We start from the raw sequence: 26,620 nt of genomic DNA, 5'->3' as shown, positions 1-26,620 counted from the left end.
GGGCTGTTTGAGGAGGATTTCTTCTGACTTTGAGAGCACCAGTGTTTCTCTCCTGGAGACAAAGAGTGGGCCATGCCACCAAGGGTGCCTGCTGCTGCTTGTAAACATTTCATTCGTATTGATTTTAATAGAGTTCCAGCAATGCCTAAAATGTTATTTTAGAAGACCTTACCACCCCTTCTAGCAAAAATAATAATGTAATGGAAAACACTGGCATGCAACACACTGTATTCCACTTTTATGAGTAAAAATCGTTGAGAAGCTGCTTCAAAACAGCTTGCTGAGACTGTAGATAAATAATCTTATCAGAAATTATTCCTATTCTTGTGTATTTTGCCTATACTTTGGGGGCTCATTGCTCAATTTGGAAAATTGCTCTAGCATAGATTCTCAGTATTAGATAACCCACTGCCTTAGAGATAATTACTTTTCTGAGCATTATATAATTTGTTTTGGAATCATATTCGTAGATATACTCATTATAATGATTTAGACTCTATCTGCAAAACAGCATCCATTTGATAAGGAATTCATAGCAACTTTTATCCTGGGCTATATTAAGGGTTTCTTGAAATGCACCGTACCATCCTGCTTTACTGCGGATACCCAGCCCTTATGTACTCTAGTTTGTCTATGTGCTTAATTTTTATTAACCTTTAATTTAAATGTGTAACCCTATTTAGACTAATTCTTTTCAGTTTCTGTTTTGCATTGCAGCATGCAAAACACTCAGCACTCACTGCACTTTTCTCCAGATCTATACAGAACCCTTTTATCCATTCAGGTCCCAGCTGACAACCATGTGCATACCAAATATTATGGAGACCTACTTCTTGAATTTCTAATTTGAGTTTGTGATACATAAATCTCATATTCCTCTCTATAATTTTTTTCTCCCATAAAAGAAATTGAGCATCTAAGAAAAGAGGGTGCTGCATGTTGTACTGGTTGTAAAGACCTCTGCAATACAGCTGTGACAGTAAATTAACACACATAGAGCCCCATAAAACATAAAACAAGTACTTTCTATAACCTTAACTTACAATGACTAGATGACCAACAATTCAATTTAGAAAATCCCTATTAAGAGAAAAAGACTCACCAGGTCGGGTGTGAATTAATCTCATTTTACTGACAGTGACCAGTCAACCAACCAGAAAGAAAGTTACTTTCTTTTTTCCTGATTGGTGCAAGGATGTTTGTGACTTCAAGCCAGTGAGAGGAGCACGGAAACAAAAGAAACACAGAAATAATCTAACTTTAGAGATGATGCTGTATTCATGTTGAACCTCATCATTCCTAGTAAGAAGCAGACAGATAATATGTTTCCGTGTCTTTAACTTGAAATAAATGAAGATAAATATCCATATCGCAGCTGTGCCAAAGCTTAAAACTGATTCTGAAAAGTGTTTTTACTCTTTTCTAAAGTCTGTAATTATAGCTGGTTTTTATAATATAAAATCAAAAGTTTGATTTTCAGACCTTAAAGATTAGTGAAAGAGATTCTGCAGAGTGTTAGAAAATAAATAACCCCTATCAGTCAAACGTAGACAGCAGTGATGTCAGTCTACTCCCAGGTGAGGCTGTAAGCACATGCATGGATGGACACATGAAATAGCAACAACAAACAATTTGAATATTGACGTCAGCCGCTGCTATGCTGAATTATTATTAGGGACATTTTTCACGTGACCTGCAGAGTTGGCGGATGTAGCCTACTGTTTGTTTTTTTTCTCTCTCTCTCCACATCATAGAAGGGAAACTGGCTGTGGCTGAATTGAATCATAATCCTTAAAAAAAACCCAGAGCACACGAACAGTGCATCCAGATGGCCTGTGGTTCAGCTCAGCCACAGGAGGTCTCCACTACACACCAGAATATCATGTTCCTCTGTGAGACCCAGAATGATATGCAGTGGCCTTTCATACTATCAGTGTGATCAGATAGACTATATCTCAAAATGTCAGTGAGAGACATGAAGCAGAAATACTGAAGACACAACACATTCGGGTTGCCGTTTTCCTTTAATTCATTTGATCCATCAAAGGATTTACAAAGCCTGCTATTTAAATGCTATTTTTTTGTCAAAACGATAATACTATTCATGAATACAGCTGCACATTGTCGACATATCCGGACTCCAATGAGATTATGTGCAGAGTAGCACCCAGAAAGTCAATGGAGAGGCAATATCTCATATCATAATAGTTCTCTCTGTTATAGATAGAAATAAATCCATGCAATATTCATCTCTAGCCGTTATACTTCTTGTTTGAGATTTGGCACCATCCTTAAGATGAGGTCAGTGAGAGCACCCTGAGGTCGGCCTCAGGTTTTCAGATAGGAAATAATAACAATCATTATCCTGAAAACAATTTGAGTCCAATAGTTTGTGACAGTCCAGTATCAGTTTGATTCCTAATGTAATGACTATTCAAGTACCAAGAGGCAATTTCTAGTAATTTTACAGAAATGATGATGCAAAAAGCCTGAACCACCGAAGGGATCATATTATGTAAACTGACCCTTACTGTTGTTTTTAAAAAATACTCAGATAGTATCAATAATTGCATGTTTTAGAAATGTTTTTTTTTTCTAAGTATCATACAAGCTTAATAGCACTACACGTCATGTAGCAGTCAGTGCTGTGCAACAAAGATTCAATAATACTACTGATAATAACAATATTAATACCGATCATAACAATTCATCGTAAAAATTAGCAAATGCTATTCAACTACCATGTAAAGGAAATGATTTAACAGTGTGCTTTTTCTTTCAAAACAAAACGGAAAAAGGCTGTGGGACCACAGTGTGAAGATCACACTGCTCTCACAGAGATTGGCACTGTAACATACTGTACACTCTAAAAGACTGGCAGCCCCTCAGAAACAGAGGAGGCTGTCAAAAAGGAGCAGAGAAACATGCAGGCCTCTGGTTTGGCATTAATGTCAAAGGCCTTGCCATTCACTCTAGGACAGGCAAAAAGAATCAGGCTCAGGAAACATGCCCAGAAATTAAATGAGACTCTTATGGAAATAAGAAGTAAAGATATCCCGCAGTTTGTAAAAATATTCCAGTTGGGAGCTGAAGGATTAACGGATAGTGTCTCTGATTTGAAGTGGAAAAGGAATATGAGTAAATCAAACAGAGAAGGTAGAATGCATTAGAGGAAGCCTGGAAGCAAGGCAAATAAATAAATTCAAAGATATAATTTTTGACTTAAGGGTCATTTTCAGTCTTTTAACCCTGAAGGACTCATCTCACTGTTGACGCATTAGCTCTGCACTTTTCAATAAACAGAGCCTCTATATTTATCTGCAGCTGAGCTGATGTGCAGCCACCTCTTTCTTATTACAAATGCAGTTTGTGTGAACTGAAATAATTTACTACATGAGATAAGGTTTCTGTTTCTGACGTACTGCAGCACTGAAACTAACTGATGGAGACTCTGGAGGCAAATTGAAATAGAAACCACTGCTAGGTGTCAAATTTCAGTGTTACTTTTGCTGAGTGTCGCTATAAATAGTCAAACCTGTGCACTGAAAACAATAAAAAAAATAAACTAACATATGTTATGCTCAAGATAATACAAAGATTAATGTTTTTATTCAGCTAAGGGGAAGGGGAATAAATGTTTAAAAAAGCCATAGACACTGGGCAAATTTCTGTTTCCTGAGGCATGTTAAGATCTAGCACAATAAAAGAAAAAAGAAAAAGAAAAAACATCTCTCATCTCATTAAGCACTGAGCAAGGCTGTTCTCTAATAACAAAGCAATAACAAACCTATTTAACAAGACATGATACGCTCACTGGGTTGCCAGTTTGGTAGCTGACTCCCCCAAAACCTTCAGCCACCAGGACAGAGCTGACCAACAACAGAATGTCCACCTGGCAAAACTCAACGCCTGTGGCCAGTAGCTTCAGGTGTGGTGAAGACAGAGAAGCCAGGCAACGCCATGCCTGCACCTGTTCAGCTCTACCAGCAGGTCATCAGAGGATGGTGCAGAAGAACTTCTTCTCCCGGAAGGGGTTCTCAGAGGCTGGGACGGGCACGATGAGGGGGTCCTCACGTATGTGGGCGTCGCAGTACGCCATGAGATCTGCGGCTGCTTTGGATACCTGAGATTTTGAGACAAGGGAAAACAAGATGCACGTGTGATCAGATATTTCTCTATGGCAAAACAAACATAAGATGAATGTCAAAACACAGGACCAGAGAGATGCCCCCTTCACCTGACTCTATTTCTAAAACATCATTTCAAATTAGGCTTTTGGAGTTACGAAGATTAAATCCGACCACACTCCTCTTCAGTACATCATTATATATTTCCAGCTTTTCCAGCAATTGGAAATATTCCAGCAATCCAGGAGGCGTGTCTGGTTTGCATATTTTCAAAATACCTCACAGGAATTAATAAAATATATTTGTCAAAGAAAAATAAACAGAGTTGTTACCTATTCATAGTGTAACACAATGGATTCCCAACCAGGCACATTTTTTTCTCAACAACTGGATTTTTAAATAATAACATGAACTCAAATTTATAAAAGGTTAAAGTCACAGATTCACGAGACTTTGTAACAGGGGATATTCCTAACTATTAAACATGCTGTGTTTTAAAGATTAGTTGAATTATTACAGATCTAGCTGTTTTTTTATTGCAAAATACTGAGTCCTCAGTTTGCAGCTGTGTGAGGTTGTGCAGCAGAGCTATGAGCTTAATGCTAACATCAGCTTACTCCTCGCCATAGTCACAGCACTAACAAGGTAAAATGTTGGGCTGATGTTGGCGCCAGAGGGATCACTGAAGTCATCAAGGTTCATCCTCTGAGGTATGAACCTTGATGACTATTAGAGCTACATCATCATAGAGTCATGAATATTAGAGCTACATTTCAGGGCAACTGATCTAATGAACCAAAGGGCTGGACTGAGCAACTGCACCACTATTACAACTAAAAATGAAGATTCAGGCCTTTTAGTCATTGAAGGGCTTTAGATTATTTATTGTAGTTTGTGACAAAGAAATGATAGATTTTGTATTTGTAGCCTTTTATAATTATTTGACATTTATAATTTAAGGGGAAAAACATAAAAATATTATGGTAATGTGGTTGCCTGGGGATAATTAATGAGGTATTGTCCAGCTGACATGACTGATTGACAGACTGTCCATGAGGAACACCACTCAGGTGGAGCTGAGATCATCTGGTGAGTAAAGCGTGGAGTGCTGGAGAACAGAGTGTGTTATTTTTTTGTTTTGATAGACTGGCAGTGAAAATCATGCTGCTCTGAAACTTGCTGTGTGTTCGTTCTCAGAGAAAAATGTTTTTAGAACTAAAACTGTGCCAGATGAGGCCTGTCCAAAATCTGGGTGGATGCTGCATGGCTCTTTTTTTCTTTGACATTTCAGACTGTCTGTTTTTCCAGTCCGTCGGTGCCTGCGGCAACTGCACTGATGCCCGTTACCTCAGCCTCAGGCAAAATGAGGAGACAGCTCATCAGGATGACTGACAAGTGCTGAGGCGGGACCTTGACCAGCCGAGGGGAAAGGAGGGTGGGACTAATAACACACTTTCTGCCTCAAGGCGAAAAAGTTGCATATTGTACTGTAGGCTATTTTTCAAAGTCAAAGAGTGACTATAAATTTAAAGTACAGTCAGCCTGGATGCAGGTTTCCACTCGGGAGCTGAGTGGGAGGTTACGGGAGGAGAGGCTGCAAATGGAGAACAGAGGAGCAGCTGCATCAGAGGGACAGTGAGGGCTCAGGGACCTAGGTGGAGGACGGAGCCATCTGATCTCCTTCCTGCCATTTCACTTCACCCACTGCTGCTCTCACTAGAGAATATAATGCACTAAAGCCATTGTGCCACCTATGAGCTTTAGTCTTCAACTCATGTGATTACATCAAAGCCTAAAACGATCCTCTCCAAAAGGTTGTTCTTCAATAGCAGGAGCTGAGATTTGTCTTTCTATAGGAACAATAAGGCTGGTGTGAGTTTATATTTTCTTATCAACAACAAATCCCATTAAAAACAGAAGAACAAATCCCCAAAAAACCAAACCAAACAATCTGTCACTCCATGTTTCAGTTCTTTGTGAATTCCCTTCCCTGTGGTGTTTAGGCCATTCATGCTCAATGTGAATTTTACTCATATGGTCACAAATTTATACTTTCACTTATTAAAAAGGCTCAGAATTCCTCTAAAACAGCTGGATCCACACTCACAGCTTCATAGATGATTTGACATGATCTAAATGCTGACATATGTATATATGATGATATTTATCATGCTGACCGTCTCAGTTTAGCATGCTAAGGTGCTACACAGTGGAGTCTGAAGGGAATGACATTAGTTTAGCAGGTATTTGATCAACCCACAGTCCCAACCCACCATGCTGACCCCTTAACATGAAGCAGCCCTACACATTTAGTCATTATAGTCTGAACAGCCCAATTTAAATACAACATCCTATTTAAACTACAAACATATAACAGTGTCCTCTCTTCTTTCACTGTTAAATGCCAATATCTCACCCTGCATGCTCTTTTAGAAACAACTAAATGCAATTCGAAATCAGAGGACTGTGTTCAGTAATAACAGAGCAACCAGCAAAGCAACACATTAAAGGTCCAAACCTAAAAAATAAATAAATAAATATATCATGCTTGGTTGCCTCCTCGCATGAGTCTGTTGTCTCTCTCTCTCGTCTTACTACTGGAGCTACCTTCTTCCAGCTAATGCGTCTTCATTATTTATGTCAGCTACACACCACCTGTGCTGTCGTTCTGTGCATGTTTTTACCATTCTGTCACTGATAATTCACAGATTTGCTCAATACAGCTCACAATGATATTTTAGAAAACAGCAATGATATTTTCTTTGCAAAACTTGACAAGATCTGCTTTAAAATAAACTCCCGGACACTGGAAAATGTATTTTGGCACTACCTTAACTATAAGAGACTTGAACTCAGTACAGCAATGAAATGTCAAGTCATCAGTGGGTATGTTTACATATAAATATTTGGGGGGGTAGCTACTATAACCAATACAGGGTTAAAGAAAACAACTCTGATCCAACACAGTTTGATTAAGGTCATATGCAAAGCACGAGAGGAGCGGTGCATAACACAGAATTACTTTAACGGATAATTATTTTAGCTGCATATTCAGTTTAAATACGCTCTGTCTCAGCTCTATCCAGTCACTAATGAGAGTGTCTAAGCCTGCACAAAGTGGAAGCATTAACAAAGCCTGCTCTTGCAATGCAAGTAAACAGCTTAATTATTCTGATAATCAAAGTAAATGCAATGATTATATTATCATTTAACTGTAGCCAGGGTTTCTGCAGAAAACGGGAGCCCCGCAGGACTAAAAGTGGTACTGCAGCGTGTGTGTCATTAGGCCCAGACTGACTGTAATTACACTGCAGCCCCATGATGGAAGGAGAGTCCTTCTAATTAGCACAGATCACATTCCTTTGGCTGATTGAGCAATTAATGAGAATGTGGTGATCCCTCAATCAGCAGCACAGAGACCACTCCCGTCACTGACACACACACACTCTCCCTCGTCAGATCTCTTAATTAAATTTAAGGGATCGCCAGACGTGGCCATCAGCCTGCTTTCTTCTCTTTCCCCGTACTTTCCTCTGCTTTCATTTACAGCCACAATCTACTTCACTGGCTCTTTTCTTGGGGCTATTAATAAAGAGTTACTCGCATCTGCACTTCTGATGTGCCAAGTAGTGATTCAAGCACAAACTGCTGCCGACATGTCAATCACCCAAAAACTCCTGAGAAAATAACACAGATGTAGAATCATCCCATTGAAAAACGCACTAACTCTTCTTTCTGAACACATTTTCCCCTGTTTCAATTGATCAAAATCTGATATAAATACTCGAAATATAATATTTAGAATCTTAATCTGAGACAAAGGAGTAAAACTGCACATATCCTTCAAACTCAATGAACACAGCTGTCAAAGAACCGAGCCTGTTTGTCCTGACCTGGTAACAGACAGCTTTGTTCCTGACGGGTTCAAACTCAGGTGCTAAAAGGTTTTCACATGACAGGGACCGTGCGCCACACTGACACTGCAAGTCAATTTTTCTGAAGAGCTTAAATGTTTTGTCAGACCAACTATGGAGCTTAAGTGAAATGATTTCAGATTTTTAAAAAAATGTAATTATAAAAAAAAAAAAAAAAAAAAAAACCTGACAAGTCAAATCTGTTCTAACACAATGATCGAATCACACCCAGCTCATTTAACGGTTGACACTTTTTACCATTTACTTTCTCCTTCAGCAGTACTATAACTGAGTTATCCTGCACTATTCTGGGCAAGATATGAGGTTATTATGCATGTTCTCATTTTCTAGCAATAAACGAGTGCAATGCATCCACAGTGATGTGTTTCTTGTTGCTGGTGCCATCGTTCTTGCCTAGTGACCCATTAAGACATTCTTGGATATTTTTTCATTTTTCAGTCATGATTGCTATGATTTTATTTTGATTCTAACAAACTACAAATGGATAACATCTCGATTCTGGTTTGCAAAACATGTCTTTAGTTGTGTCGCTACCCTAATGGCACCATTATGTGAATCCACTGGAAAACTGGCTGTAGGCCTAAACACAATGTGTAAATGCGTAACAACTGACAACAAAAGGACTGACTCCCAAAAGACTGTGAGAGCCAGTACAGTAATCAGCAGCTGAATAAGTCGCCACAGTTTTTATGCAGTCAAACATGGACAGTTAATATGTGAAACCATATACAAAAAAAATTCAGGTTGCTGCTTTGTAGTGAAAACAGGAGAGTCGGTCTCTTTACCGACTGATAGATCAGAATGAAATATTGTATTTTGTCAATGATGTTGTGAAAAGTTTGTTGTAATATTTTGTTTATGGTAATTTAACATTTGCAAATGTCAGCACCTGCTAGAAGTGAATATTTTCTTTTGTACAAACTATTTTAAAATGATTTGTATACGTTTGGTGATCTGTTGCCACTGTCATCAGTTTTTGTTCACACCTAAACTCGGTGTGCCGGTGTTCTCGAAGTTTCCACAGACTTACATTTAGAGGGGAATCTGTGTAGAAGAGCTGGAGAATTAAAAGGAAGCTGTATGTTAAAGTTGTAGGTTAAATCTGGGGTCTGCTATATGGAAAGGCTTCAAACCCCTGACTATCAGTTGGAGATAATCACTTTGTTTTTAAGAAGAGGAGGTTTTCTTGTAAGGAGTCTTTGTTGTGCTGAGTAGGGATGATGGTGTATGGCAGGCGTCCAGGCCCCGGTCATAATGCTGAGTGAACGGCCTCGGGGTTGTGGGCCAATCATTCCCTGTGCACATGAGGAGCATAGCGGAGGAGATATCGATGATACAGCCTTTTAAGTTCCACCTGAAGTTGTTCATAGAAACTGCTGCCCTGTCACACTCTGGAAACATATTAACGTTATGTCTTTTATTAGGGGCGAGCACATCAGTGAATAGATCAGTTTAATGAATGGAGGTAACACAGAAATCTATATTTACTGAAACACTATTGCATCACTTTAAAGCTGCGACTGACCTCAGTCATAGAGTATAGAGTTAATGTTTAACCAGGGGTTGTTTGATGAGGACACATGGTCTTTATGAGGCCTGGTAGAGCTGCAGGAGGTTATTAATTTATTTATTCTAGTGACCTCAAACACTGGCAACGTAAGATGAAGACGCCTGCATGAGAACGTGCTCAACAAGAACAAACCCAGAAAAGATTAGCCAAACCGCTAGAAAACTAATGGCAGAAGGGCTCAACAGTCGCCACAGGCCGTCGTGACTCTGGGTGCACGGCTCAGAGGTAGCACCCTGGGGCAAACTCAGATCTTCCAGCAGTACACAGCTGATACTCTGACAGAGAGGTGATGACACCGGTGCTTTTGAGGAGAACGGAGGCTTCGTGTCACGTCTGTCAGTAGAAGTAACATTAAACTGGGCTGGAGAACATTCATTTTGTTGGCACCCCAACCAAACCGCCAGCGGTCAAGTTGGATCCTGGGTATTGTAAATGTCAGGTCTCGACAACAACAAAAAAAAAAGAAAAGATGAATTTGTGGAATAAAAATCAGACAGTATTTCTGCTGCTGCTGCATCAGTCTCCATCATGTTTTTAAACAGTGCCTTGTGAGTCTGAGTGTTTTAGAGGCGCAACCATAAAGAACAGAGAATCGATGAAACACGGACAGAGGATGATGATGATGATGGTTTACTGCCACTCTGTCCTTCCATCCAAGACATGGGTTAATGCATCATGTAGCTGCGATGACAGTGCACAATAGTGCACAGGGGATCCAACATAAGGACAATACTTTGAACTTTTCTGAAGTGTAAAGTTAATACACTGTCCATTTCTGTTTTCACACAGAGAACAGCCTTTCTATTGGCTGGTTAGCATGAAAGCCTGAAAACCATGGGAACCACTACCACCAAAGCAGATCACCAATCAACGCTGGGTTACTGTGCCATTTTTACTTTGTACTTGATTGGTGCGTTTTTAGAGGCGACTTTAGGCAGATTGCTGGCTGTAGCCACATATTTACCTGACATGAGATCTTTCCATATAACACTCAACAACAATGCAAATAAGCATGTTTGCCAAAATACTGACGGATTTATTTCATCTATGGAGATTTAAAAACAGCAAACTGGTATCTGTAGTTTTTAAACTTTACCGTAACAGGAGTAATCAGTGCATGAGTAAGGGGACTATTAGCTGCGAACGAATACACATTTAGTGCATTAATGAGTTTTTATGGATGGTCTGCCTGCAACAAGGAGCATGTCAACGAGTGTGGCTCATTGACGTATTGATAGTCATGTTTGGATGACAATACCGTCAATGCTTCAGCCTTTTAATGCGGTTTAATTGACGACTCTTCATGTAAGTGCACGATAACCAAACCTAAGCCGTGACAATCAAATGTGATAATGTTGCTACATCCATGGAAGCAAAAAGCTTTTTCTTTGCTCTGTTCAGACAGAAAATGAACAAAATGCTGTTAATGTGCTCTAAATACTACAAACGTTACCTTTTAGATTTTGTACTCCTATACAGATTAGACAGACAGATCCCTGCAGTTTAGATAAGCTGATATAAACAGCTGATGTAAACAATGATATGGCAGCTTCATCAATCTTCTGACAAATTATAGAAATGCATATGTTTTGTTTTAAGACTCAATAAAAGCTTGTTTTTACATCAAGTGGAGCCAGAACTTCTGACAGATGACTTCTGGACAAATTTGTGGCTGTTTTCAGAATAATGCATACTTCAGCTGTACAGTAGGTGACATATAAACTCACATGTTGCTTGATTTGGTGGTAAAGAGAAGAAGAGAGACCTGTACCTTTATCCTATCCATGCAGGCCTCCATCTTCAGCTGCTCAACAGCTTTCCTGGCTTGGGAGATGCTGGCCGTGCTGTTGTTGGCAATACCGTCCTTCATGGTGCTCCTATGATGCCAAAGAGAGACACAGAGTGGGAGGGGGGGACACAGAGTCAGTGAACATCACATTAAACCCAGAAAGCAACAGCAGCAGCAGCCCCCTTGGCAATGTCTCTGCCACAACCTTTTTTTTTTCATTTAAAAGGACCCATTTTGTTTGGGGGAGTCTGTTTTACAGCAGCGAAGCTCCATTTTATCTGAAGAAAGAGCTTTGAAGGGAGCAGCTGGACAGTGGCTTGTCATTTTGCAGCCAGTGCTCATGCATGATTAGTTTTTTTTTTTTTTCCTATCTCCCTGCAGAAATGCAACTATTCTTCCACAGTAAGAGGCTGGGGGGAGCAGGGCACATAAGAACACACACACACACACCTCCTTGGAGCTTGCCTGGCTCAGCACAGAGCTCACAGATATTTGGAGATGTCTGAGTTTATGGTCCCTCATTTCTTTGAATCATCACATGTTGGTCCTTTCACAGAGAATCCCTGCCTCAGCAGCAGCAGAGCAGCAGCAGCAGCAGCAGCAGACCTGTCCACTCTTTGCCTGCATCTCCTCAACTTTATCCACAGCGAAGCATCAGTGCAGCTGCAGTGTGTTGAACCTGCAGTGCAATCAGCTTCTCTATGTAACGACTACAACCTCCTCTCGCTTCAGGGGCGCCTGACCCCCCCTCACTGCTGAAATGTTTGGCAGCCACAGCGCGAGGAGGTGACGCCTGACCACAGATGTGTTTTGTAATGATGTGCATGAAAAGATGAAGCATTTCACTGAGGCATGCTGCTGTTGAATCACTTCACACACTCACTGTGGCTTTTTTTTTTTTTGTTTTTTTATTTGGCTTGAATCGATTTGTTTTATTTTAATGCCATCGCATCAAGTCGAACTGTATTTAAACGGATTTAATAAAGCAGATGTTTTGCCGATACAGAGGGTGAATCCTGGTTTCGTGCCCCTGAAGCTAATTTCTAGCTTTTAATCACACCCTGGGTAGGAAGCTATCAGGCCTTTCTCCTTTAGGTTTCCCCAACATTCGTCCATCCTGAGGCTCGCTCGGATGTATTCGGGGCTCTAACTGGGTCTGCGCCGTTTTATCCAAATGTAATGATGCTAATTGTTGATGCAGATCCGCCAAAACCCGTCGACTCTTATTTCTAAGGGGGGATTAAATAGTGGGCGCACACCGTGCGAGCTGCGGCCCTGTTCAGAGCAGCAAACAGCACAGCGCACATGAGGAAAACAAGAGGATTGTTTGCGTTAAGGGAAAATAGCAGAATCTCCTGCTGCCTCGCTGCTTTGCTCGGCTATGAGCTGATTATTGTAGCCGCCGACCTACCTGAAATGTGCCAATGGTTTTCCAATTTGGAGAATTCCGGGTTGACTCCACCCAACACACACACACACATACACGCACACACACACAGGAAAAAAAAAAGAGAGGATCTGTCAAAAATCAAATGATAAGTGGAGATCCCAGCCTCGTTTCGCTCTGGACTGAACCGGAGGAGCTGAATCCCGGCGTTTTAATTTCGCCTCAGCGCTTCGCTCAGTGAGAGTCGTGCGTATTCCGTGTGGGAAGATGAGATCCAAGCGGTGAGGTCTTGGTGAGCACCGCGGCTGGACTTGGAGAGATGTTACGCATGCAGCAGGGGGGGAAACCTCTGTGTGACGATCAGATACAGGCTGTGGGGCAGGGAGCACTAGATCGGTGGACCAGGAGCTGCAGCAGCAACAACCGCGATGAGTTTCTATTGTACAAACTGGCCCTAAACGCACCGACACCGCCTGTTAGTCAAATTAGGATGAGCCGTTTTTCCAATTTGCTTTATTGCTGCAGAAGGCACAAGAGATCTGTAGGCTTCCCCATTTCATTTCTACATCAGCTTTGACATCACCGGGTCCCCCCATAGTAACCGATGGGCCACATACATAACAGCGCTGCTCCTTGGGAGACTTTGCGCCCACATTAAAAACCCCGGTTCCAAGTATTTGAATCATGATCCATATATTGTTTTTTCTCTTTGTGTGTCCATCTAATCCAGTAGATTGAGCAGCATCACCTTTATCGCGCTTTAAATGCCCATGAACGCAACTTTCTCCACGCACAGAAAGGGACGCAAAAGACAAGAAGTAGTATCTGTATTTCTTCAAATTTATATATATATTTATATATATATATGTATATTTATATATTTATAATATACTCATCACTTAGTTTGTCCATACATACACACATATATACAAACCAACAAAACACATAAAACATGACCTTTCAGACTCTTAGTTGCGGTGCCAAACTGCAAAACCAGCCCAAAGTGGTCGATAAGTGACACAATTTAGGCAACCTAAGACAATGATCTTAAATTATGCATAGCTTAAGTCATTAACACAAAAATAATACTTCATGTGTCTGAAAGCACAAAAAGCAAAATCACATTATCCTCCTTCTTTGCCATGTTCTCAGAAAAAAAAGACATTCAATCAGGTGGTTGTTATAGAGAAATGGTTGTAGTTTGCTTAGACATCCACTTTTACAAAATTTCAAGGAGGATGTACACATGCAAGCATGAAAAACTGTAAACCAACACAGTAAGGACGTTATGGTTTCACAGGAAATATTCCCTTTGTATGAAAACAGGTCAAACACAAAGTGGGAAAGGTTTGACATTGTTTTATCACAGAGGCCTTGCTGCAGACTCCACGAAGGTAAAACAACTTATTTCACAGCTGTGTTACAACAAACTCCTGGTGAAGAAATAACCTATTGCGTGTTTCTGTCTGATATTGCTTTCAGGTTTCCATTTGTTAGAGGAATTATATGTAGGACCACATCTCCTTGAATTAAATGGCAGCAGATGGAAAAGTGCTTCGGCTACCATTTGACACAACAACAACAACGACGACGACGACAAACTGAAAGTGCAGTAAGTTCAGTGGGAATGTTAAAGAAAAGCTGCACGGATCCACCGGTAAACATTTGGTCAGTGGACTGGTCAGTGTAGTGTATGTGTTTCTGCTGCAAACCTCATCAGTGCAGGAAACACTAACTGTAGTAACCTCGGTCTGCTGAACATGAAAGCTCTTCACCGCATCCTCCCACCTACGACAACCTCTTTGGACTGCACAGCTACAGAACATGTCCTGTAGGATGAGGGGGAGACTCTTTTATTGAGGAATCTAATGCTCTCTGTTCGTCTTTTCTAGCAACATCCATGAAGAAGGTTCTAATAATGCAGCTGAGAGGCAGAAAGTAAAACAAGCAAAAGAAGCAAAGACGAATCTTCATGAGGTTTGAATAAATAATAACGAATAAATGCACATCAGCATTTCTTAATGTCTTCAGTAGGACAGGTTCGACCAAGACGAGGCCTTAATAAAGGAGTATCATGACAGCAAATGTCTCATCCACGTACTGTACACAGAGTTGAGGTCAGCATCATCCTAGCATGCAGAAGTAGGATGGAACAACAAGCAACACAAGGTGCAATCCATCCCCACGTCCCCCCATCCTTCCACTGAGCTCAGATGCAAAGTGATGCAGGGCAGTGACACTAGTGTTCAGACTTGAATGGATCAGACAGCCCAGCAGAGCGGTGTCTCACTCCCACAGAGCGGGACCTCTCCCTGTGACAGACACAAGGAGGGGCTCCCTCCCAGCTACCGCAGCATCAGCAGGACACGCTCGCCGAGCTCCGGCAGCAATCTGTCAGACGCCGCGCTGCAGGAGGTCTGAGCGCCGCCGAGGTGAGAGACGGAGGTCTTCACACGTTGGCCAGACGATAGCAGCTTACCAGGAAACAGCAAAATCAACAACAAGCAAGGATCTCGGCACAACAAAAAAAAAAAAAAAATCAACAGCAGGAAACAGAATAAAAGACTTCACAAAGCAAACACACGCTCAGAAAAGTGTCTGTTGCAGCCTCAGTTAAATATTCATCCATCCCCCCCAACAATCCACTTCAGTATGTTTATAAATATATACCTATATACATATAATACTATTTTCACTAGAATTTCTTGACGCTGGGAGTGGCTGTGGTAGAGTTTGCTCAGCTGGGAATGGCTTTAATTAAAAGTTGGGGAGGGTTCAGGGAGGTTGAGGCCATGCTGACAGCTCCTCGTCCCCATGGGTGCAGAGAGGAGGAGGAGGAGGAGGAGAAGGAGGAGGGGGGCTCCTGTTGCTGAGAACTGGACCGTAGTATACATCAGGCACAAAGTCAACCTGCGGCGTAGCTGCTCAGGAAGGAGTAGAACATGGGCAGCTTCATGCGCTGCTGGTCCCGCCGACACCACGCCATCACTGTACCCTCGCTGCTGGCTGTGTAGAGGTGGTGGCCGTCGCACGAGTATGTCAGGCTGACACGCAGGGGAGAGGACGCAATGATCAACATGCACAGTAGAGTAAAGCTGAATATTTGGCATCAAATAAAAGCCAAGAAAAGCGAGGTTGCAGCGTTGGTACCTGATGATGGGTTTGCTTGACTTGGGAAAGGTAATCTCTCTCACTGGCTTCAAATCCCAGGTGCTCCACAGTCTGAAAATATTTCCAACATCAAAAAACATCAGTGCAAATAATTCAGTGGCTTGAGAAGAAAAGAGACATAAAAAAAGTTTCTGTTCACCTGACGACACCGTTCTCCAGCCCACCGGCGATGACGTTGACCGACACGCCCTCTGGCTGGTTGGAGAAGGCCACGGAGCAGATGATCTCCCTGCAGTGGACGTGACCACTCAGGTCGCCGTTCACCGTCCACAGACGCAGGTCACTGCCCCCGCCCACTGGAAAGAGGAAAACAGGAGTCATGGCCGCCATCAAGGACACACTCCTAAAATTGGAATAAGTGATACACTAAATGCTAAGGGTGCAGAGCAAGGTGGGCTTCACCTGAGTCACACACGGTTGCGATGTCACCTGTGGTCTCACTGGCCGACACCGCAGTCACTGGGCTCTTGTGTCCTGTGAGGCTTTGTACATAACAGAGCCTGAACAAACACAGAGCAGCTTAGAGAACAGACAAACTCAGCATGTTAAAAAACACATTTCCATTTCTCGTCCCACACACACACAAAGCATACAACCAAGGTTAAGCCTTTTGTCCTTTTCCTCACACGCACACGCACACGCACACGTACACTGACCTGTTGAGGTCCCACAGGATGCAGGTGCCGTCTTTGCTGACACTGATCAGGATGCTGTAGGGTTTGCAGACAAACAGGCTGGTGACTTCTCCCGTGTGTCCGTACAGGTGAACCTGAGATTCCACCTCCATCTCTGATGGCTATGGAAAGACATTTTCCAAATCCAGACACACGTTAGAGACCATACATGGGGACAAACACATCAATACCTGCATGTGACTCAGTGTTTGCATGGATGTGGTATCATGGTTTTACCCTTTCCCAAAAAAAAAAAAAAAAAAACTCAATTGACTAAACCACTTGCTACTGAAACACCCTTCAGAGCCAGAGAAACAGGAAATCTAGCTGCCTACTGGTGGGGACGGATGAAAGTCTGAAAGCCTCTCTGATGACTGAACTCCTGGACCCCTAATCCCACTTGTAGGCTCAGTGGAAATGTGTTTCAAGGGCAACTGTGATGTGACTAATAAAGCTGAGCGTTTGAGCATGGTGAGGCTGTCAGAAGGGGGGAGAGGGAGGAGGGTAATGAGAGGCGAGTGGGTGTATTGGGAAGGTTAGAGGGGGACGTCGCCATGGAAACCCACCGTGGTGCTGGTGAAGCGGTTGCTGTAGGCGGTGATGACTCCACACTTGCTACCTGTAAATAGCTGGCAGCCATCGGGCACCCAGGCGCAGCTGGTCACCTAGAGGAGAGCGGGAAAGTGACGTTCGGACATAGGGAACAACAAACTCAAAGACTATTGGCTGATCCGGGGTGTAGGTTTGTGTAACACTGATCGGAGAACAGCAGTTCTTTTCACTGGCAGGTGGTCTGGATTGTTCTGAGCTGGTTACCTGGTGGAGCTGTGAACACTGAACGAAGTTGATAGGTGGTTCGCTCTGTTTGCTCTTCAGCCTCAATATGTTGTCTGCGTAGCCCCAGCTCAAGATGGCTGACCACTGGATGTCTGTGCTGTGCATGCTCCGAACACCTACAGAGCAGAGAACATCAAATTAATAGAGTCAGCGGGTCATTGTGCAACACATGCACTCTGACATGTTGCTGAGTGCTGGGCCTCCTACCCTGCTCCTTGCTGTAAATCATCATGAGGCAGAAGTTGCGGGACAGCCCACAGATGGCTCGTGTTGGCAGAGCAAGCAGGGATCCGAACTTCTCCCCGTGCGGCTGAGTGAAACAGACCACCGGGTCCGGAGCAGAGGGTGAGCCCACATACTCACCCCACTTCAGACCTTTGATCCATGGCAGCGGGCTCTGAGGGAGAGGAAGAGGAAATTGTGAGCAGCAGATCATTCATAGGCGACGCATTAAAAGTCGTGTTTTCCTCAGAGCCAGAGTCACTAGCAGCAGAGAGCAGATTACCGGGCAGACTATTTCCTTGGCCTGTTCTCTGTTTTCTCTGAAGGCCAACTGGACCAGTAGACCCATGGCTACTGGTAGCTCCCCTTCCATTGTGAGTTTTGGACCAGTCCTGCTGATGTGGGAGGTGTTAAAGAGCTGCCTGGGTGTCTGTCCGTATGTCTTGATCATCGTCTCCAAAGCTCGTCGCTGCACTGGATCTTCTACAGCCGAAACGTCCATGCCAAAGTATGTCTGGTATATGTAGGTATGAAAGGGGTTAAAAAGAAGCAACAGCAGCTTTAATATCTTCCCAATAATTCCAAGCAAACATGATATTTAGCAGCTACTTACAGCTGGGTGGAAGACATTGATGGCCTGGACAGCAGCTTTGCCTTTCTGCTTGAGTCCAAACACCAGGTCAATCCACTGACACAGTGTCTGTGAGACCTGGTCAGACTCGAGCGCCTGCCGGTGGATCAGGATGAACAGACGAGGATCATTGCGAGCCCAGGGTGGCAAGTTCACATGATTCACCCTCTCACCATTCTGACGAACACCAAAGTCAAAACCTGTGCACAGAGTGGCAGAAAGCATTACTTTTTTTACTTAACAAGGGGCTATGAAAAATGCATAAAGGGTAAAGGTATAAAAGAGAATGGAAAAATAATTACCTTCTCTGTTGACCAGAAACTCTGGTAGGTAGAAAAACTCTGGGATGAGTTCTTTCACATCAGTCATGGACTCGTAGGAGGACAGGCGCCATGTGGTGTTCATGGAGTGAAACGTCCGGTCCGGGATATCAAAGCTCTGGTCTGATTAAGGCCAAAGACAATCTAATTACTGATTCTGACTCACTGATTAAAAAGAAACCCTTTCATGACCTAGGACACCGCGCTTGCTGAATACATTTTCGATCACAAAGAAAGACGCCTCTGAGGATCAGAAGACAGAGATGAATAAATGAAAAAATAATTAACAGGAAGGGAAGAAACATAAAAGAGAAGGGCAAGGGCGAGGAGTTGATCACAGGATAGTATAAAGATGAAGTAACCTTTCATGGCTAATACAAGTGATGCAACATGGCAACATGCTGCTGAGTTAGAGAGCCGCATGCTCAAACACTTGAGTACTAAAAGCCTCAGCGTCATCCAAGAGCCGTCAGTGTCGCACAGACAGGTGGCACTCAGAGCTGCTAAAAGCTTTTTGGAGCTGTATGATAATTAGAGCCGTGGACCGTCAGTCAATCAGATTTGACAATACTTTACTGGAAAAGACAATGCAGCTGCAGGCTCCATGTTTTGTGTGACTCACCCTGGTACGCCAGGAACATCTTGGTGAAAGGAGGCATCCGGACGAGGAAGTGCAGCACTGTGCCGCTGTTGGAGTAGTGGGAGCCATAGTGGTACGGCTGGACGGGAGGCATGGGGTCGTCCTCACGAATGCCCTTCTTGTACTCCTCCTCAAGATACTGCACAGCAAAGACACACATGCTGAGGTGTTTTCTTACCAAAAACACCAAATACACTCAGGAAACACATGCTAGAAAAGGCCTTACCCTGTAATTATCCACATAGCGATCCTCTTTTTCTTTTGACTGGACTGCAATGGGTTTGCTCAAATTCCTGCACGACACCAAGATTGAAGCAGAACAGGAATGAAATCTTATAAGTTATTTGCCAGTTATGACTCTTGACTTCAGATCTCTTGTGATTTACCATGAGAGTTTGGAAGGGCTCAGAAATAAAGAAGTGAAGAAGTACAAATTTCTGTTTTATTTCTCAGTCAAAAACATGATAATATCAAGGCATCGGACAACTTTCCTAACAGAATAACATCTATGCAGTGCCGACCTGTAGATGTTTGGGTCCTGAAGGTCCAGTGTCTCACTGATGTAATCTCGCAGGATGAAGGGGAACACGGGGTATTGCATGAGGTCGTTGAAGGAGCGGCCTGCGTGCTTGTTGAGGTGTGTGAGGTATTCAAAGTTAGAGATCTGACCAGAGCTCCACAGCTGTGTGAGCGCCGTGATGTTTCCGTGCTCCAGCAGGTTGGGAAGATCGGATGTGAGGATGTTGTGGTAGACATCGTCACGGAACTGAGGCGAGAAGATGTCAAACATGGAAAACAATTTCCCGAATGTAACATGAATGACAGTGCCTTAGGTGAGCTGCTAATCTAACTAAAATAACTCAAGACCAACTGAGTTTTCACCAGCTAAGCACTGGATTCTGAGAGAAACATGGAAGAGTTTCTTTGACAATAGCCAACACATTATCATTTTAAAATGGCAGTAACTACACAGGGAAATAGAATTATCATTTGAACAACCTGAGGACAAAGCATTTGGAGGGTTCTGCACTGGAAATACCTGTTGCAAACACTGCACTTGGTTAAAAGTTGATCTTCCAAACATTTTTTACTTTTCTCAGTATTCCCCTGAAAGCAGTGTCAAATAATAACCTACAGAATACCATGGTGCTGTATCTTATTATCATGAGTGATTCCTGGCACACAGTACTACAGGGCCAAGCAAAGATCGTGGACGGAATACTAAAATGGCAATTCAACAATTATCTCTGACTGCAAATGTGTTTTTTTTCCCGACCTGCATGATTTTGTCTTGTCTTTGAGCACCAGTGGGCTCTTTCATATTCTTTAAATCACAGACCATACTGTGTGGCTACGTTTTTAGATTCAAATGAAACATGGAGTAGTGATATGCTGGTGATGGATGATCAGCCATGGCAGTAACACAATGAAACAGCTAAAGTAACCATGCAAGAAACTCTACTAAATTCTGTTCCTGAGCACTGTCAGAATGTATTTCAGCATTTATTTCTTGAATATCGACCTTACCAAAGACAAAAAGACTTCTTTCATTTTTATTCCCTGTGATTTGTGTCTTTGCCTCACCTTGGTGTTGTCAAAGGCTAACAGCAGGGTCCTGCCGTTGGTGAGGAATATCTCCACAGCGTTGTCTCTTAGCTGCCACCATCGTTTGTGTACCTCCTTGATCTCTTCGTACGTCCAGGAGAAAGAGGGCGTCTCCGTCTCCCCATGAAGGCTCTGTCCGGACACAAACACACAGGACCTGAGTGAGTGGACTCACGAGGACTGTGGTCCCACTGAGCCTGACCAGTAAAGTCTAGCTTTACCTGGTTGTCGTGAGCATCAGCGGCGTTGTCCTCCACAAAATACATCCCGGACTTTCCTGTGAGACAGCACAGGGTGAGTAAGACCTGGTGCACTGTGAGCACGACAAACAAAGGCCTCCCCCCACTGAATAACCACCCAACACGTGTGTGTCCAGGCAGCACCTCAGAGAGGGCAAATTTTTTCTTTCTTTGTGCCTTGTGAGCAGCTGAGTATATTATGCATGGAGCAGCTGTGAGCAGCGGTCAGCATCTTACCCAGCAGTAGCTCCCCTGCTGTCTCTCTGGAGGGAGCCACACTGATGCAACGTCTGGTGAACCTAAGGACAAAAAAAGACATTTGACACAAATCATCTGAATAAAAGGCAGACACCTCTCTGTGTAGGCAATAAGGCATTTAATGTGCCATCTTCTAGTAATCCTGGCTTCCTGAGAGCGATATAAAGTTTACTAAAGACATGCACACAGGCAGAGAAACACAGAAGCAGAAAATTATACCTGATGGCCTCGCTGGTGGCTTTATCTTTGACAGTGGAGGAGAAGGAAGAGTGGGTCTTATCCTCAAACAAGAAAGACAGTGGTGGCTTCACGGTGTCTAAACAAGACACGAAAGTGAAGTTTATAACAAAAAGGGCTGACAAACACAGAGCACTACATAGAATTTTGCCAGACTGACAAGTAAAAAGGATTATCCACCTTCAGGCTTGCGTCTGTCTTGGAGCAGGTACTTGTTGGGGATGGTGAGGTAGCATCTTTGTAGCCGCCGTCGTTCACGATTGGGCCCTTCTGTGGGGTCCAGCTGCCAGGATGTTGGGTAGGATGTCTGGTCATACCAAACGGCGCTGAAAAAAACCATTAAACCCTATCAAACTCGCCGTCTACTGCTATAAATAAAGAAGTAGCCTGACTGCAGGGCTGCAGCTACCACACTGAGGATACATTGACATATCCTCAATAGAGTTTTAGGAAATTAGGGTTTTAAATCTCCTGAGTTTATATTCTACAATAACATCATTTTCATATGGTGGGTTGTTAAAGTCTGTTTCAGGTATTGTCAGATAGAATCCAAATCCTTAAGCTTGAATGTTTTAGCTCAGAAACATGGGTAAAACTAACAGCATATTCTTTAGCACTGTGGAAAGGCAACACTATTTACTATTTTGTGTGCACAGACAGAATGAGCCAATAAGAGACTTCAGCTATCACCACAGACCTTTATCAGAGAAAACTGTACAGACTTAAAACAATTTTAAATGCAGATAAGGTTTGTATTAGGTGACCACACATACAGATCAATATGTTTGCTTCATTTCATTGCTGAAGAAATAGGCAGGTATTCTAATGTTACAAATGAATCATCATGAAAATAAGGAGGAGAAAAATAATCACCATAAAAGCAGGAAGTATCATTATGCTAACAATTTAAGCATTGTATCCATATTATGTAAGGCCTTGTGAGAGACAAATTTCTGTGCCCACCGGTCATGAGTGAGCTGTTGCACCAGCTCCTGCCAGTGGCGGCTGGCGCTGAGATCCGTCTTGTAGAGTCCCCTGATGTGCTGGATGACTTTCTTTCTCTCCATGCCTTGCCGCAGAGACACATTCTGAGTGATATCAGCTGCAATCTTGGAAATGTCCTTGGATTTTCCATCTAGCCTCTGGATAAGACTGCAGAGGAGTAAGAAAGAATAGTGTGGATTGAGAGCAAGAGCAGAACAAAGACACAATTCTTAGCACTATTTTCTTGAACAGAATATCAATTTCACATCAGACAAAAAAAGCCCAGACTCACCTCCTCTGAGTGTTGGCCATTTTCTTTTCCCATGCCACTTTGCTTGTTTTCTCTTCTGCTTCATATTTGGATTTTTCCTTTGTAAATAAAGTTAAAGGTAAAAAATCTTAGCATGCATTTTTCTTGCCAAGAAGAAAACCTGACAGATTATGCTTAAACCTTACTGCCACCAAAAGCTGAACTGAACAGACAATATATAATATAAACACTTACAAGATGTTTTCCTTATTTAACCGTAACAGTGTTTGTAGGACTAACCTCTTTTATTGCCTTGAGTAATTCTGGTTTATGTGGAGCGTTGACTGGGATGCAGCGATGGCCACAAAGCTTGAGTGAGGTCATGAATATACCCACAGCGGTCAGCTCGTCTTTGGTGAGGCTGTCTTTGTGATCATGCAGCATTTCGTACAGGTACAGCGACAACTTTGGTCCATGCTGAGTGAAAGAGAGAGTGTAAAAAAACAACAACAACAAAAAAAAACACATTAAAACATTTACGTATGGAGCATGTAACATAACGCCCTGCAGGAGTGAAAATGACTTTCCCTCAAAACAAACGCAAAAGAGGATTTTGATGTACATCTGGACTTTAATGATTTAATTTCCTTCACACTCACCTCTAGACCTGGGCTGAGGCTCTCCTTGAGGATATCCAAATGTTTGGGATCAAACACAAATTCCAGTGCCTCCTTCCTGTCAGACAGGGGAAGTGCAAGGCTAAGTGTGTGCACCAGCAGACGGCCAATTTGGACCCGAAAAGTGTCCCGACACGACCATAGGATTCTTCGCCACTGTTGCTGTGGGGCTCCTCCTCGACCTGTGCTGCCCTGTGAAATCACAACCATCAATATATTGTCTCACAATAGCAAGAAAATTGAATCTTTAGTACAAAAAAGGAGTTTGAAAGCATTAAAAAGCAGTATCACACCAGGCTGACTTTGATCCCATCCACCATCAGTTTGAGGATGTCTTTCTGAAAGCTCTTCTTGCTGGCAGGCGGCAGGGTAAATGGAGTAGGAGAGTGTGGTACAGAGGCAGAGCCACTTTCGTCCTGCGGATGATCACCCAGATCTGGTGTGAAAAACTGTTGGTCTGGGGAGTCTGGGATATTCAGGAGGTCAAATAAGTCCTGACTCACATCTGAAATTAAGAGACCAATTCAAACATAACCAAGATTAGTTGTAAAGTTAATGACAGAACAGAGAATACTGAAAGGGGGTGAAGAACAAGTTTTTTTTGTTGTTGTTTTTTTTTTACCATAGTAAATAAGCCTGTTGACTGCAAGAACCACAAGCCTCTGCAGTCGCTGGACAAATTCAGTCTCACTGGCACGAATGGGGTTTTCCTGGCTCATCCTCCTCTGCATCATCTGATTTAGCTCATCGCTGGCTACAGAACGCATCCGCATCAGGAGCGAGTCGGTCTGGGCCAAAGAGAACCGGCGTGGGCCTACAAAAACAAAATAAATTTATACAAATGTTATTTTTAAGCAAAAGCACGTCTTTTTTTTTACTTTCAGGTTCAGATTCCATTCATGGAAATGTCTCATATATCATTAAACACAGAGAAGATTAGAAAGACTCACTGATCAAAATGCTATGTGTGCTAAATGCTTAACACCGATTTAGTTATGCATTCAATCATGCACACACAAAAGCACCAGTAGCACGCAAATGTACTGGGCAAATTAACCCCCGAGTGCTGGGGTAAAGGGTGAGTCCACTGCATAAGTAGGAGACATGCCCCAGGGCAGGGGGGATGTGCCCCACTGTGGACCGCAGTCCCAGCTACCTGTGTCACAGTGCAGCATGTAGGATGGAGCTCCTAAGGGGGAGGGGAGGGGGGAGTCCTGGGACAGGAAGCTGAAGGGAGGGGACAGGGGGACATGGCCATAGGAGCAGTAGTGCTGTCTGGGGATGCGGGGGATAATGGAGTCTTTCATGGCAATGGAACCTTCAGATCGGGATGAGAAGAGGACCAACAAACAGGTCATATTGGAACAGTGAAACGCTTGAAAACACACGGTGGTCAATTCTGTCTTGAGGCTCAGGATCAGAAAAACAGATGATCACACTTTTACAGCTGCACCAGTTTGAGATACTCACCTGCGATGCTCTTGCGCTTCTGATACATGGCATGATGGGGCGAATTCGGTGCATTAACAGAGCTGCTCAGCTTCTGAGGCTCCTGATTGGCCGTAGTCTTTATGAACTCAATCGCTGACTGAAGGACGCGAAACTGCAAAGCCACTGCCATCTCTGGGGAAGAGAAACAGAGACACTGAACTTAATCATCTTTATGAGTGACTGACAGTGGCTTCTGGACAGCAACATTTCAGTTGCATATAAATACTGAAATAACAGACTAGAGTGCCATGTACATACCCATAATGCCTTTATAAAGTTTCTGTGATAACACAATCACATCAGAGCAGAAAAATAGCTAAATAACACTAATGGGGTAAAAAGTGTGCGGATATTTGTCATAGAGCAAATATAGGGAAAAAGGAGAGAAGCCCATTTAGTGGAAAGATGAAAATGTGAGATATTTCTCAAATTGTATTTTTCCTCAAATGAGTTTCCATCTGCAGTTGTAGATAATGACGCTACAGCCCAGTTTCTTTTTGCACCAGACCTTGACAGCTTGATATCATCCAGAACTGCAGAGCATAATAGAAGACAACACTGATGTATTTTGCATTTGTATTGAAATTCAGAAATCCAGCCCTCACCCTGCGTGCGACGCATCTTGCTGGTTTGCATGAAACCCAGCAAGGTAATGAGGTCTTCGATGATACGGAAGTACTGGGACCCTGAAGAGCTGCAGGAGTGGATAGTCACAGCTACTAACAGCTGCTGGATGTCACACACCAAGAGCTTGTAGTCATTCAGGGGAATACTGCAGAGGGAGGACAGGAAAAACATGAAAATATGAAGTAGAGCAAGCCTTTCTTTCACTCTTATATGCCAGATCAATGAACAGTGAAGGAATTAATCATTTAATTCATGGCTCAAAGGTTCAAGACAAAATCCATGAAGCCATGGAGGTGTTTGAATGAATCATTTTCTGTGCTGGCAGCCGTACCCATTCTCCATGCCATTGAGGGTGGAGAGGGTGTTGAAGAGCACATAGAGCAGGCCGTGATCGAGCAGGATGTCTGCCAGCTTGGGGCAGGCGTTAAGGAGCTGTAGCAGCATACACAGGATGTTGTGCACCAAGGAGTTCTCATACAGGGAGTTCTCAATAAGCCCTAAGACTGGGATGATGCAGCGCTTTCTGAAAGGTGAGATATTTTCCATTTCCTCCAGGTCCAGGCTGAAAAACAGCACAGAAAACACAAATAACAATAGGATATATGTGCTCCACATGCATTTATTTAAATAGCACACACCTATGAATAATATAAAATATGAGATGTAACAGTGTACTATCGCTGCACTCACTCTTCCTCTAGGCCGACAGGCCGTCCAAATAACATCTCCAGGAAGCATTCGAGGACCCCCTGGCTGCCCTGGTGGATGTAGAGCTGATTAGCCAGCAGAGAGAAGCCGTGGTTCTTCAGGAACTTCTCCTTCTGCTCTTTGAGAGCTCGGCTGAAATAGGCATCCAACAGCTGGGAGAGAGGTACAAAATAATATAGGGTAACTTCAGAATATGCTACAGCTTTAAGGCATAGGGAAACAGATTTTTAAAACCAACAAT

General features: G+C 42.9%; 2 protein-coding genes across 9 annotated transcripts in view; both read right to left on the bottom strand.

Moving 5' to 3' along the window:
- Positions 1–2,721: 2,721 nt before the first annotated feature.
- Positions 2,722–12,903, bottom strand: gng4 (G protein subunit gamma 4; the record flags this gene model as incomplete). The annotated part of the gene is made up of 3 exons (XM_026309786.1): positions 2,722–4,123; positions 11,404–11,509; positions 12,833–12,903. Coding segments are annotated over 3 exons (306 nt in total), but the record flags the coding sequence as incomplete, so codon positions are not given.
- A 779-nt stretch (positions 12,904–13,682) lies between these two features.
- The window catches only part of lyst (lysosomal trafficking regulator), a 52,158-nt gene continuing 39,220 nt past the window's right edge, over positions 13,683–26,620 (bottom strand). For 7 of the 8 annotated variants that reach the window (XM_026308476.1, XM_033325573.1, XM_033325572.1 and 4 more), the window contains 29 exons: positions 26,362–26,531; positions 26,003–26,233; positions 25,650–25,816; positions 25,024–25,176; positions 24,176–24,367; positions 23,847–24,058; positions 23,536–23,745; positions 23,177–23,353; positions 22,919–22,995; positions 22,606–22,794; positions 21,823–21,968; positions 21,625–21,721; positions 21,385–21,446; positions 21,130–21,185; positions 20,888–21,040; positions 19,825–20,069; positions 19,530–19,596; positions 19,286–19,442; positions 18,646–18,786; positions 18,326–18,543; positions 17,996–18,226; positions 17,698–17,887; positions 17,470–17,606; positions 17,220–17,318; positions 16,636–16,775; positions 16,382–16,479; positions 16,119–16,275; positions 15,959–16,030; positions 13,683–15,852 (listed from right to left, as the gene is read on the bottom strand). In XM_026308476.1, the coding sequence (XP_026164261.1) occupies positions 15,714–15,852; positions 15,959–16,030; positions 16,119–16,275; positions 16,382–16,479; positions 16,636–16,775; positions 17,220–17,318; positions 17,470–17,606; positions 17,698–17,887; positions 17,996–18,226; positions 18,326–18,543; positions 18,646–18,786; positions 19,286–19,442; positions 19,530–19,596; positions 19,825–20,069; positions 20,888–21,040; positions 21,130–21,185; positions 21,385–21,446; positions 21,625–21,721; positions 21,823–21,968; positions 22,606–22,794; positions 22,919–22,995; positions 23,177–23,353; positions 23,536–23,745; positions 23,847–24,058; positions 24,176–24,367; positions 25,024–25,176; positions 25,650–25,816; positions 26,003–26,233; positions 26,362–26,531 (4,383 nt within the window). In that variant the 3' untranslated portion in view covers positions 13,683–15,713. The remainder of the gene's footprint in view (positions 15,853–15,958; positions 16,031–16,118; positions 16,276–16,381; positions 16,480–16,635; positions 16,776–17,219; positions 17,319–17,469; positions 17,607–17,697; positions 17,888–17,995; positions 18,227–18,325; positions 18,544–18,645; positions 18,787–19,285; positions 19,443–19,529; positions 19,597–19,824; positions 20,070–20,887; positions 21,041–21,129; positions 21,186–21,384; positions 21,447–21,624; positions 21,722–21,822; positions 21,969–22,605; positions 22,795–22,918; positions 22,996–23,176; positions 23,354–23,535; positions 23,746–23,846; positions 24,059–24,175; positions 24,368–25,023; positions 25,177–25,649; positions 25,817–26,002; positions 26,234–26,361; positions 26,532–26,620) is intronic. The other variant, XM_026308479.1, reaches the window with a different exon arrangement.

This window comes from Mastacembelus armatus, chromosome 15, assembly GCF_900324485.2.
Source record: "Mastacembelus armatus chromosome 15, fMasArm1.2, whole genome shotgun sequence".
In the NCBI taxonomy this organism is placed as follows: Eukaryota; Metazoa; Chordata; class Actinopteri; order Synbranchiformes; family Mastacembelidae; genus Mastacembelus; species Mastacembelus armatus.
Note: the sequence above shows the minus strand (reverse complement) of the source record. Positions and strands in the feature narration are given on the sequence as shown.